A 12983-nucleotide genomic window follows, 5' to 3' on the forward strand; every position below is an offset into this window, starting at 1 on the left:
CACTCTGCCCCTGCTCCACTGGAGAAGGATCCTCCACATTTAGGACATCTTCCATTGAGGATGTGACACTTTTTTTTTCTTTTTTTTATTCATTCATGAGAGAAGCAGGCTTCCTGTGGGGAGCCTGATGTGGGACTTGATCCCAGGACCCCAGAATCACGACCTGAGCCAAAGGCAGGCACTCAACCACTGAGCCCCCCAGGTGCCTTGAGGATTGGACACATTTAGAAATATATCCACTGTTTGGTCCTTGTGTTTTTCTTTTGTGTGTAGTGGGGAAATATGACTTTCAAATGTTTATCATTCCATTGGGGTGGTTTATATTCCCCCAAATCTCATCAATAAGGGAAGTTTTAATAGTTCATATAGATATGTAGAGCTGGAAAAAATTTTTTAGTGTACATCCTTCATTTTATAGGTGAAGTTTGTGGGACCCGGAGAAGTGAAGTGACTTTTCTATTATTACGCAGCTGTTGAGTGGTATGGCAGGGGCTAACGCCTTGATGTGACATTTTTCTATATATCTTGCAGTAGAGCATATTCATTTTTTTTCTTGAATATAAAAGTAATAAGTGCCCTTGAAGAAAATTTGGAAAGTAAGATTTTAGAGAAAAAAATTACTGATAGTTTCACATACCAGAGTTAATCAGCAGCCATTTTTTTTTTTTCAGTTTTCTATGTGCGTATTATTGTGGATATTTTCTCAGTGTCATTAGAAGTTCTCAAAAAACATAATTTGGGGCATCCTGGGTGGTTCAGCAGTTTAGCACCGCCTTCAGCCCAGGGCGTGATCCTGGAGACCCGGGATCGAGTCCCACTTCGGGTTCCCTGCATGGAGCCTGCCTCTCCCTCTGCCGGTGTCTCTGCCTCTCTCTCTCTCTCTCTCTCTGTGTCTCTCCTGAATAAATTAAATTAAATTAAATTAAATTAGATTAAATTAAATTAAAAATATAATTTGTGTTAGTTATCTTATTTGCCCTATTTTGGAGGTATACTTTATTGGCCTTGGGTTGTGCATCTGGCATTACATTCATATAATGACTCGCTTGCTGACTTGGCCATTAATCAACAAGTGAGTAGGCTGCAGGTGTTGACACTGCTGATTGCCATCGAATGGCTTGTTTATTTAACTGATGCCTGATGTTTAAATTGCTGTTGTTCTACTTAAATAGAATTTGAACATGTTAAAGTGAAGAGCTTTGTATCTCAAGACTTTGCTTGGCTCTCTAGCTCATTTCTCCGGACCTCAGTTTCCTTATTCTGTGAGTGGATGATCTTCCCTTGGCTCCTTCTTTGAGTGCCTGATAAACTCTAGGGGCTACTCCTCAGAAAAATCACAAAGACATACAAAATTTTGAATGTAGTTTTAGAGGATTCACAGACCACTTTCCCCCCAAGTTCAGCCTTGAATTCCAGGCTGTGAACCATTAGAGTAGGTGATAATGACTATTCCATTTCTGTGACATTTGATTAAATCTCTGATGCTGAGAAATTGGGGTGAGCATCAAACTTTGTATCAGATTTTTTTTTTTTGATACTAAATCTTTTAGAAGGCTTCAAGGGTCTGATGCAGAAGACTCTTTCCTCTCCCACCTTTTCCTGCCCCCAAATCTATTTCTCTTTTTGTCCCTATATCCCTCCTCTACTGTGGTTATTTATCACCTTGCTCCCTGCATCTGTTGCCTCTCATCCTGTTCTGTTTTTTTTTTTTTCATCCTGTTCTGTTTTGCTGCTTCTTATGCCTTCTGTTTTTTATGCTTTTTCTTTTTCTCAGAAGAGTCGATCATTTTCCTGACACCTTTTCTTTTATTTGGCTAGCACACTGACTGGTAACAATACACGTGGAAAATCTTTAGTCATTTGCTCCTTTTTGCAATTTTTCTTAATAATTTGTACTTATGTTTCACATTTTCCCAGACCAAGAGAACAGAGATGATTACTTTGGAGTAGATACACACACACACACACACACACACACACACACACGTGTATATATGTACATAAGTGTGTACAATTATTTAATACAGATATTTAATATATTTAAGTCTCTACCTCAAATTATGTGTATGGCTCTATATGTATATACTTTATTTAAATATACCTGACATACAATTTAAAGGCATATATATAAAATTTAAATCCTCTCCTCTAGTATATACATATTTGCCTTTAAAGTTAATTTTAATGTTTTAAATATCCTTCTGATATGGCAAGAGTCCCTAATAGGAGAGTAAAAAGTTTTTTTGAGGTAATTGATATTTATTCCTTTTATGAGTTATTCCTTATATAATTATTAGCTGCAGCAAAATGCGGTTTTAAATTTTATATAATTCATTGCTAAAAACAATTTTATTTACACTTCCTAAAGGTTCACTTGTATTGTTTCCAAGGATACCTTTGTCTGAAAAATGTCTAGCAAGTTCTGCAGGGTAACATTTTCTTAGCTGGGAGAAAGGAGCATTTTAATTATTAGTAAATGGTCCATTGGGTTTCAGTTTATGAACAGTTGAATGCTTCTGCCTTGATTCAGGCCATTAACAAATGAAAATGTTTGCATATTTCTAAAACTACTACTAAATTTTACTGTAGGGATGAAGATAACCAGTGACACAAAATTGACATAAGCATTAAATTCAGCAACTGTGTTTTGAGTGCTTGCAGTACATAAGACACTGGAGATGCAAAGATGGTTAAGATACAGTTCCTGCCCTCATGAATTTATAGTCTCATTGAAGTGGGTGACACCTACAAACCTAATAAAAGGTGGATTGTGAAAAGCTCCAACATAGAGGTAAATAAAAGCAATGCCCAGTGGGTTAATGGTAGAAGAGCTAATCAATTCTGGCTAGGAGGATCAAGATGGCATTTAAACTGGGTTTTGAGGCATGTGTAGGAGTCCTACATGTTTAGGAGTCTGAGGGTCTTAAGTTCCTTACTTTTCAGAATGTGATGGAACTTCATCCTTTAGTGGCAAGGGGAAGATAGGGGCAGTAGAGTCTAAAGTTAGCCTTCCCTACAGTAAAAAATTAACCATGGAAAATTCTATAAATTTTTGATCAGGTTTTCATGGTACTGTGTACCCAACCTATAAAATAATTTGTGTGAATATTAAAATCTGAGAACTGAAACTCCTATACAAAAGCATTCGTTTCATTTTTCTTCCCCACAGGGTTTATGCCATTCTGTTTAAACAGTAAAATTCGATATACCTTTAATACATGTTACTAGGTATTTTTGTTATTTTAAGAGTTGGACAAGTTAGTGTGTGAAAGAACTTGAGTTGCTAGCTAGTAGGAGCTCAGTAAATGTTGGTGGACTTGAATCCAGAGATACAACAAATACCATCCTTGTTCTTTGAAATGTTGCACAGGAACCCTTGGCCACCTACTTCCCATTCTTCTAAGATGGCATTTCCTCTTGCGACTGCTCTGACCAGATGTCTCTTTCATGTCCTTAAACAGCAGTCTCACAGACTCTTTGGAGAAACCACATCCTACTTGGAGGTTTAGGTTCTGGAATTAAATACTGTGCCATGTGACTCCCCTAGACCTGCAAACTTCTGAAGTGTTGGTCATCCTAAATGAGTAGAGCAGCACCAGAGCACTTGACATTGCCTGAGAAGTTATATAGCAGGAAAGCTGGCAATAATATCCTCATTCCTCTAAGTCCTGAGAATTTCCTTTTCTCATAAGTCAGACCATTTAAAGGTGACAGATTATACCACCATCTTGCTCTCAGAATTGCTTTCCTTTATCCAGGATTTAAGTATACTGATCTCAGATGGTGGTGTAAAAGCAGTGTGAACTTTGCTGCTGCATTTCCTGTAAACATGTTGAGAACTTGATACATTAATCAGTCCCTTTTAATGCAAATCTCTGTGTGAGAAATGAGAAAAAGTTTTTTCTTGCCTTATAGCTTGGTATGTTTTCTCCATTTGGTAATATGAATTAGGGAACCTAACCTCTGTCCTGGCTACCTAGAAGCTCAGAGCCAAGTTAAAGTTTTTTCCATGATTACAAAAGAAATATTAATTCATTGCTAAAATTTTGAAAAATACAGGAAAACTTTAGGAAGAAGATGCCTGGCTTGTAGCATGAATGCAGGGGTTCAAAGGCAGCTATCATAATCAAGCAACAAAGAGGAAAGAACATTGATTTGAAATTGCTGGAGCACTTTGTAATGTTTTGTGGCAACATGGGTGGTGGAATTGTCATTTTAGATCACACAAGCCAGAGTCTAGAATTTAAGATGAAGAACAGTTTCTTCAGCTGGGAACAACAACAACAATAACAATGGTTACCCTTTAAATGAATACCTACTAGGTACCTGGCCTTGTGCTCTGCTCTTTTTATCTCTTCATTAAATTACCTTGATTAAACCTAGATGCTGCTTTTACCTTTAGTTGCTGATCAGTAGCTTTTACGCATTTTGTTTTTTTAGCAGTTGGCATAATTGAAATTGACAACTGGCTCATAGTATCACAGTGAAGAGTGTGTACACTGGATTCATGCTGCCACTGCTCACTATGTTACCTTCTGCACATGTGTAACCCTCTGTGCATCAGTTTCTGCATCTGTAAAATGTGGATAACCATATTACCTCCTTGGTTGTTACAAAGATAAGGTAAATTGTCCATGCTGGGACTTGTATTCCTATAACAAATAACCTTTTAAGTTCCTATTTATTACTTACAGAATGTCGTATTTTGTTTTTTTTTAAAAAAAAATTTTTTTTTTTAATTTTTATTTATGATAGTCACAGAGAGAGAGAGAGAGAGAGAGAGAGAGAGAGAGAGACGCAGAGGGAGAAGCAGGCTCCATGCACCGGGAGCCCGATGTGGGATTCGATCCCAGATCTCCAGGATTGCGCCCTGGGCCAAAGGCAGGCGCCAAACTGCTGCGCCACCCAGGGATCCCCAGAATGTCGTATTTTGACCAAATAAATAGGATAGCATTTCTCTCAAAGTCATGACCTGCTGGTGATTTAATGAAGATGGGGAGTTGAGGAAGAATTGGGATATTTAGAACTTCTCAAGCCATTTCAAGAAGTTGTTCAAATTGTTGCTTATGCTGTGCTTAACTGAGGCTCAATCTATTTGCTTTTTTTTTTTTTTTCAAACTATCTGCTTAGTGTGTGGCTTCAGACTTTTTTGCCTCCTCTGATTTATAGGATAATTCTTAAGTTTTGATTTAACTGCTACTTCAATTATATATTAATTTAATTGAGGCCCTTTGGGATTTTTTATTTTTTATTTTTGGTCCTCTTGTAACTTTATGAAGATAGGTTTTTAAAATTCATATACATTTTGTTTTGGAACCTGGATTTGGCAAGTGAGTTTATATTTACCCTGAAAGATTACCCAAGATTGAGAAATGGGATAATTTTTAAAAAGTTATTGTAGGGATCCCTGGGTGGCGCAGCGGTTTGGCGCCTGCCTTTGGCCCAGGGCGCGATCCTGGAGACCTGGGATTCAGTCCCACGTCGGGCTCCCGGTGCATGGAGCCTGCTTCTCCCTCTGCCTGTGTCTCTGCCTCTCTCTCTCTCTATCTCTGTGTGACTATCATAAAAAAAAAAAAAAAAGTTATTGTAGAAACTATTAATTTTTTAAATGGACTAATTGATGCTTGTGACTTATTACACAATATTCACAGCCAGGACTCCTGGTGTTTGAGTGACAGAAGGGAGAGACACTGCCTTAAATTTTTACTGTGATTCTCTCAGTATCTTCTTCTGGGCTCATTAGCAACACACCTGTTGATGGATTTAAAGTAATATTTTGTTTACCATGATATGTAGCATCCCATGAAGCTGTTTGATGACCTTGTCTTTCTGGCATAAAATAGATAAATTGAGTCCTGTGTGCTAAGGTCTCTCATGCGGGGAGAAACTCTTTCCTTACACCTGCACCCATGAGGTACAGGCTCTGGGACACCTCAGTCTTTGCCCTTCCCTGTTTTGACCATTGGCCAAGCATTTAGTGTTTAGCCATCACATGAAAGAAAGCATCCAGAAACTACAGAAATTTTAAAACACCCAGACAACCTAGCTATCTCTTCAATTCCAGGAGCTTCAGATTTGAAGTAATCATGAAAGATTCTAACTGTGACTGATTTTCTTTTAAACACTGCACTATTTTGATTCGGCTCCATTTGGCCCACGCCGTGTGGAACAGACACAATGAGGCTGGTCTTTATCAGAGAGACAGTACACTGTGTATTGTACAGTTCGGGTTTGTTTTCCTTTGGCCGGCGTGTGGGAACCTCCCATTCTCCAAGCCTGTAGTAACACCCCTGGAGGCTGGCCCTCGCTGGCATGCCCTCCCACCCCACGGGCTCTGTGGACCCAGCCAGTGGGCTGACCACTTGTGCTTGGGAGCCAGCTTCCTCTGCTTGCTCGGGCCAGTGGCATGCTTGTGCCGTGCACAGCCAGGGGCTTGCAGCTGTCCCAGTTGCAGACTTTCTGACTTGCTTTTTCAGCCGAGAATGCAGGCTGATAAATGCAGGACAAGTAGTAGAAGTGTCAAAAAGGATCTGGTGATTGAATCCCCCCTGCAACGCAAGGATGCAGCCCAGGGCGAAATGGAAGCAGAGAGCCCAGGGCCAGTGCTGGTGAGAAGGGGTTGTGCACAGCATATCTGTTGTCTCCTCCACGAAGTGCTTTTATTGTGTGTGTGCCTGTAGTGTCTTCTGGCACTCTGATTTCAAAACCTGCTTTGCCTGTCTCTTGTGAACTCTCCTTTCTTCTGTAGATTCGTTTTGGTTCCACTTTGAGTTTTGTTTGGGAGGAAAGATATGTAGGCATTTTGTGGATGAAAGGGGTTTCCAGGGGCTGCTTTGTATAGAACTTTGTATCGTTCAAAATTATGCCCCACCTAACTGCATTGTTGCCAAACATAAACCCAGGGAGGCAAGTCGCAGTTGCCTTCCCCTGGGGTTGGCAAAGAAGTTCTTTGCAAAATGAAAACATCTTTATGTATTTGTTTATTGTGAAAATTAAGATGACATTGGGGGGTTTTAAGGGACATGACTGTTGAAGTTATATGTGTCCTCACTCGCTCATATTAATAGGTTAGCCTTGAACAAAGTAAGAAATAAACTTTGAACCAATTGATAGAATCGTTTCTGTTTTTGTCATTAGCTCAGCTCATAGCAGTTGGGATAAATTCAGAGGGCTCTGGTAGACTTTGTAAGGGAGGAATGTGAAAAATGGTTGTTGTTATCATCAATGAGTAGGTTGTGCTTCTCTCTTGGAATTTCTTTAGTACAATAAAGGCACATAATTTTTTAAGCAAACTGCAAAAAAACACCAACATGCACTGCAGAGGGGACAATTGAGCCTTTCAAATGATCTGTTAAAGGAGTTGTTAAACTAGTATTAAGTGATGTTACATAATGATTTTTTTTTTTAAAACAAAGAGGTTCAATTGCTGTTATAAAGCGTTTGGTTAATTTTCTTTCTTTTTTTTTTTTTTTTGGTTAATTTTCAATTAGTGTTTTTAATAGTCTGAACTTAAACTTCCCTATAATGGATTGGATTTGAATTAAATTGTTTTTCTCGCTGACGCGTGAGACTGCCTTACATTGTTTTGCCTTCAAAATTATATTGCTGAGAAAGTTAGTAAATATGATGGGCTTCTCACTGCAGATTTTTATCTGAATGATTTAGTTTTCTTCCCCCAGGTATATTGTATAGAGATGTGTTATTCATTATCTTGGATTCCTTTCTGCTAGCACAATAGTTCATTTATTCGTTGAATAGCTTGAGCCCCTCACGTGCTGTGTAGATTTAACTGATTGAAGCTCCTTGCTGATTGATGTAACTTACGATTTCTTGGAGGAAGTTGTGTGGTTTGGGTTCCCTTGTGAATATTCTTAAAAGTCTTTTGTCAGTGTTTCTCCAGATGTGTAGAAATATTTATCCAGAGGCTTACATACACTATAGAAAGATGCCCTGTGATTTTTTTTTTTTTTTAATCACATGAGTGACTTTTAAAATACTTGCTTCTTGGGGCACCTGGTTGCTTAGTCGGTAGAGCGCGGGACTCTTGATCTCAGGCTTGTGAATTAGAGCCCCACGGTGGGCTTAGAGATGCCTTAAAAAAAATGTAAAAACTTCCTTCTCTTCCTAGTGCTCAAAAAATTGGCTATTCATGTTCCAGTTATTTGTTTTGGCCATTCTCATCCCAGGCAAGCCCACAGGGAGTTCTTTTTCCACTGTCCTGGGTGAGGCTGTGCCGGCTGCTCTAGGGAGCCTAGAAGCTGCCGGTGGCGTGGAGAGCTCTGGCTCTGAGCATCTGCAGGGACAGGTGTGAGAGAAAGGTGGAGGCTGCAGTGACGCAGCAAGTAGCTTTTTCTTACCCAGTAGTGTTTCTCTTCTTCCACCAGGGTAAGCAAGATAAAAAAGAGCGAATATCGGATAAGAAAAGCGAGGATGTTTCAGCAGGGCCTCTGTCTAGGTCAAATCTTCTTACTTGTGATTATCACTGCTCATGGCAGATGAGAATTCAGTAAACTGCTTGGAATACAGCTTTTTTTTTTTTTAATTTCCAAGGCGATTTTTATTTTTAAAAATATTTTATTTATTTATTCATGAGAGACACAGAGAGAGGCAGAGACATAGGCAGAGGGAGAGGCAGGCTCCTCAGAGGGAGCCCGATTAGGGAGGAACTCGATCCCAGGACCTGGGATCATGCCCGTAGCAGAAGGCAGACACTCAACCACTGAGCCACCCAGGTGCCCCAGGACAAGATGATTTTTAAAAAGTATCCCAGCACAATCATGAGATCTATTTGTTGTAGTGTTTGTTGTTCCTTATTATTTTGTCAGGAGCCCAGGTACTCAGTGAGAGTACATTTGTAACATTTAAATGGAAGACACTTCATTTTAGAGGTAACGTTTTAAAATCAAGTTTTGCTGATTTTATGTATGCAATCAGTCCTTGGGGAAACATACTTGGTTTAGAAAGCATAAAAGTAATTAATGTGTGTAATAAATATAGTGTAGACATAGGGAAAAACGAAACGCCCTTACCTTTACTTCGTAAGTGCCCATAATTATCTGGTGTATAGACTTTTGTTTTTATTTTTTTAGTTTATTTTCTTTTTGTTTTTATTTTTTTAAAGTAATCCATACACCCAATGTGGGGCTTGAACTCATAACCCTGAGATCAAGCGTTGCATGCTCTTCTGACTGAGCCAGCCAAGTATCCTTGGTGTATAGTATATACTTTCAGACTTTGTCTTGTGCATATAAAAATGTAACTTTTTGTGGTGTGTGTTTGGAAAATGTACTATACTATAGGTTTCTGCATCAGTTTTTTCCCAGAATATATAAAAAACATCTTTCTTTATCAACATATGCAGATTTATGTAATTATTCTTAATGGTTGTATGGTATTCAGTTTTATAGCAGTGTATCATAACTTGATGGTTATTTGACTTGTTTCCAATTCTTTGCAATTAGTATGTATGGTCATTGGGAAATGGGGTGTGGATGTCTAATAGTACACTTGCTAGTAACTATAAATATATCTTAAAGCACTTATGCAAGTCAGTATTTGTCCTGTAAAACTTCTATCATAAGTTTCCTCTTGCTGCTTTTCTTTGGCAATGTTTTTCTCTCTCTTCTGCCAGGATAATGGTTAAGGTCTCCCTTAGCAGTGGCTGCTTGTTCTGTGCTCAGTATAGCCAGTGTTTCTTAGAGAAGTATGTGTATGGACATTATGAAGATTCAGGGCTGCAGGGTTCCACTTATAGGCACCTTCTTAGGTGGGTCTTGTCCTCTCATTTTGACAGCAAACAGGGGAGGCAGTGTGTAGCAAAAGTTCACCATTCCCATCCAGGCTCACTGCCAGCCCCTATTGAAAAATGACTTTGCGGGCTGTGAATGACTAACAGGGGAACAATCAGGATATTGTTGACGTCTACAGGTTAGTTACCCTCCTTACATTTGAGCACCTATTTTTGCCCCCCAAACTCTAAATTCCTGGAAATAATTCATTCCAATTGTTGTTTCTCAGCAATTCAGAGGAATAGGGTGTGGCCTCAAAGAGCCAGAAATGGCTGGGGTACATGTCATTTGTGTTATCCTTTCACTGGGTTATTTCAAGAGGCATCCGAAGACTGTAGTACAGGTCTTACTCTGGGAATTTGGAAGGTTGAAAGACGTAAAGATAAAGAAGAGCTGAATTTTCATGTGTTAGATATACTCATTAGGTAAAATTTTTGAAAAGTTTCTTAATAAAGATTTATTTTTATTTGAGAGAGTGTGTGCACAAGTGAGTGTGAGTGGGGGCAGAGGGAGAGAAAGAATCTCAAGCAGACTCCCCACTGAGTGCAGAGTTGGATGCAGGGAATCGATATCATGGCCTTGACCCGAGCCAAAATCAAGAGTTGGGCACTTAACCCCCTGAGCCACCCAGGCACCCTGAAAAGGTTCTTTTTAGAGACACGTTTTCTCTTTGCTATTTTTCTGGGATCTTCAAGTGGTAAAAACGAAGTCTGAGTTCTTTCTTATTTTGATATTTTGAATGAATACATGATTAGCTAAATGACTATATGAGAGGCAGCACTTGTGATATAGTAATGGGTAGGAGACCCTACTTCTGGCTGGACAAGTAGGTGCTTTGCCTGGGAAAACCTTTCTCTCCCTGAAGTTTTATTTACTCTAGAAATAGCGAAAGAAGTGAATTAAGACACAAAACTTGAAGTAATAAGGTTATGGGCAATGATAGCATTGTTGTGTATATCCTATAAAACTTGAGATGACTGTGATTGAGTTAATGAAATTATGCTTATAAAGTCCTTTGGCCCTGCAGGTTTTCTGGCATCCCTATAGACATCGTTAGAAATAATTAATGATGTTAATTACATTGGTGATATTTAATAGGTAGTTTTTTTGTTTTTAAAATATTGAATGTGAAGAAAAGTTCCTATAAGTTTTCTGTAGTGACATATTCCCAGATGATAAAACCAGGAAAGTTTATGTATTCAGAGCCATAAGTCTTCACTGTGCTCGTTGGCTTTCCCCTTGATTTGTTTTTTCATTCGACTCATAGTTATAAGCACTGATATTTGCCAGACTTACACTAACATCCTTCCTCTCCTCAAGCAGCTAGGTCTGGCTAATGAGGGGCTTTCACATGGTATTTATTAGGCACAGTGAATACTAATCTTACCCATCCTTTTCCACTTAGGCAGACAACACTGAAATCATCATCAGTTCCAACAAGGACATGTTCTCGAATTTTTAGCGTCCAAAGCAGGTCCAGCCCTGCTTTACAGAAGGCACAAGGGCCCCTGACTGTCCATATGAGTAGTTTGCATGAACAAGGTCCCCAAAGACGCACACATATTTTGTAGTGCCATCAGTGAATCTTTGGGGAGTGCGTGCTTAGAGTTGGATTGAATTGACTAACCTTGCAGGCATAGAAAACTTTCACAGACAAGGGGCTTCCACAACTCTGTCACTACCTATTACAACAGAGAGTCACTCTCTACTTTCTGGGATTCTTGCTTACCTGGAACATGAAAACCCACCCAGCTCTGGCGTGCTTCTTTTTCCTACTGTTTATCAACAGGGAGGCAGAATGGCTGGTCACTGTTTTTTTATGACAAGGTAATGCCAGTTGCTTTCTTTTGTTTTTTGGAATAATAACAAAAATATTTATATAGTGCCTTGCTTTGTGCCAGACACTGTTTTAAGCCTGTTAAATAGATTACTTCAATTCTCACAGTTCTAGGAGGTGAGTGCTATTATTGTTTCTCATTTTACAAGTGAGGACACAGCACACAGAGGCTAGGTAACTTGACAAAAGTTGTATCTTTAGTAAATGGCAGAGCCAGCGATTTTTGGCTTCCAGGCAGATTTTCCAAAATCCATACCTGGACACTTACATATAATTCATGAACAAATATGAACCTGGTTGCTTAGGCTTAGCATTGGTATTATAAAGATGAAAAAGAAAGGTTTAAAAAATTTTAAAAAATTTTTAGAGAAAGACCAACTTTTAAGTGACAGAACAATAGTGGCTGAGTAGCTTAGACAAAGAGCGGAATGGCTGTGCCTGAAGGAGTTGGAAATATGAACAAAATAGAATCAATTGGTACTGGGAGTCTTTCTTACTTTTTTTTTTTTTTTTTTTAAATGCTTTGACTCGCTCTTCATCTTTTTTTAAATTTTTTTTTAATTTTTATTTATTTGTGATAGTCACAGAGAGAGAGAGAGAATGAGGCAGAGACACAGGCAGAGGGAGAAGCAGGCTCCATGCACCGGGAGCCCGACGTGGGATTCGATCCCGGGTCTCCAGGATCGCGCCCTGGCCCAAAGGCAGGCGCCAAACCGCTGCGCCACCCAGGGATCCCTCTTTCTTACTTTGGATGTCACATTTTATCATCTTCCCAGGAGGTTATGTAGGAGTATGAATTAATGTGATATCTAAGAGTCTAGAGACATCTTATTTTCTTCCCTAGATTTATTTTTTAATTAATTTACAGCATGATCCAGGATAAATCTGAGATGCTTATTCTCTAACCAGTAAAATGGGTTCTTTGGTCCCTGTTGTGTTTAGAGGAGGCTGTTTGCCCCACGTGCTCTTTGACATTATTTGACAGGTAGTGGCTAAGTACAAGGCAGCCAAACTATGTCACAGGTAGCAGGTGCCGTGGGTGGTCTAACTCAAAGCATTTCGGAGACCAGACGAGAGTCCTATTTTTGGCCCTAGAACTGCCTTGCAATTCCTGCTGATCATCATCCTTTCCTCTCCTGCCCTGGCTTCAATAGTTTACTCATCTGTAAAATGAGAAGCATGTAGTAAATAATCTCAAAGTTCTCTTCTTCTGGGGCTAAAGCTCCATGGTGGAGGATTATTAGCTTTGATCTCAGGAATAACCTGTGATGAAGTCAGGTCAAAACCCTGGAGTTTTAGTTTCAGGTTCCATGTTTAGTTTATTCAAAATCTTTTGGGTTTTGGGTTGTAAGAGCTAC

At 39.2% G+C, this 12983-nt stretch overlaps 1 protein-coding gene across 31 annotated transcripts in view; it reads left to right on the forward strand.

The window, feature by feature from the left end:
* Nucleotides 1-12983, forward strand: part of DOCK9 (dedicator of cytokinesis 9) — a 279512-nt gene that overhangs the window by 97784 nt on the left and 168745 nt on the right. For 4 of the 31 annotated variants that reach the window (XM_077855123.1, XM_077855126.1, XM_077855130.1 and 1 more), the window contains exon 1: nt 6351-6608. The exons of 22 other annotated variants lie outside the window; for them this stretch is intronic. In XM_077855123.1, coding sequence (XP_077711249.1) covers nt 6483-6608 — 126 coding nt within the window. In that variant the 5' untranslated portion in view covers nt 6351-6482. Of the gene's footprint in view, nt 1-6347; nt 6609-12983 lie in introns of those variants that run through there. 5 more of the 31 variants (XM_077855116.1, XM_077855119.1, XM_077855121.1 and 2 more) reach the window with 3 other exon arrangements.

This window comes from Canis aureus, chromosome 17 (genome assembly GCF_053574225.1).
Source record: "Canis aureus isolate CA01 chromosome 17, VMU_Caureus_v.1.0, whole genome shotgun sequence".
NCBI classification, from domain to species: Eukaryota; Metazoa; Chordata; class Mammalia; order Carnivora; family Canidae; genus Canis; species Canis aureus.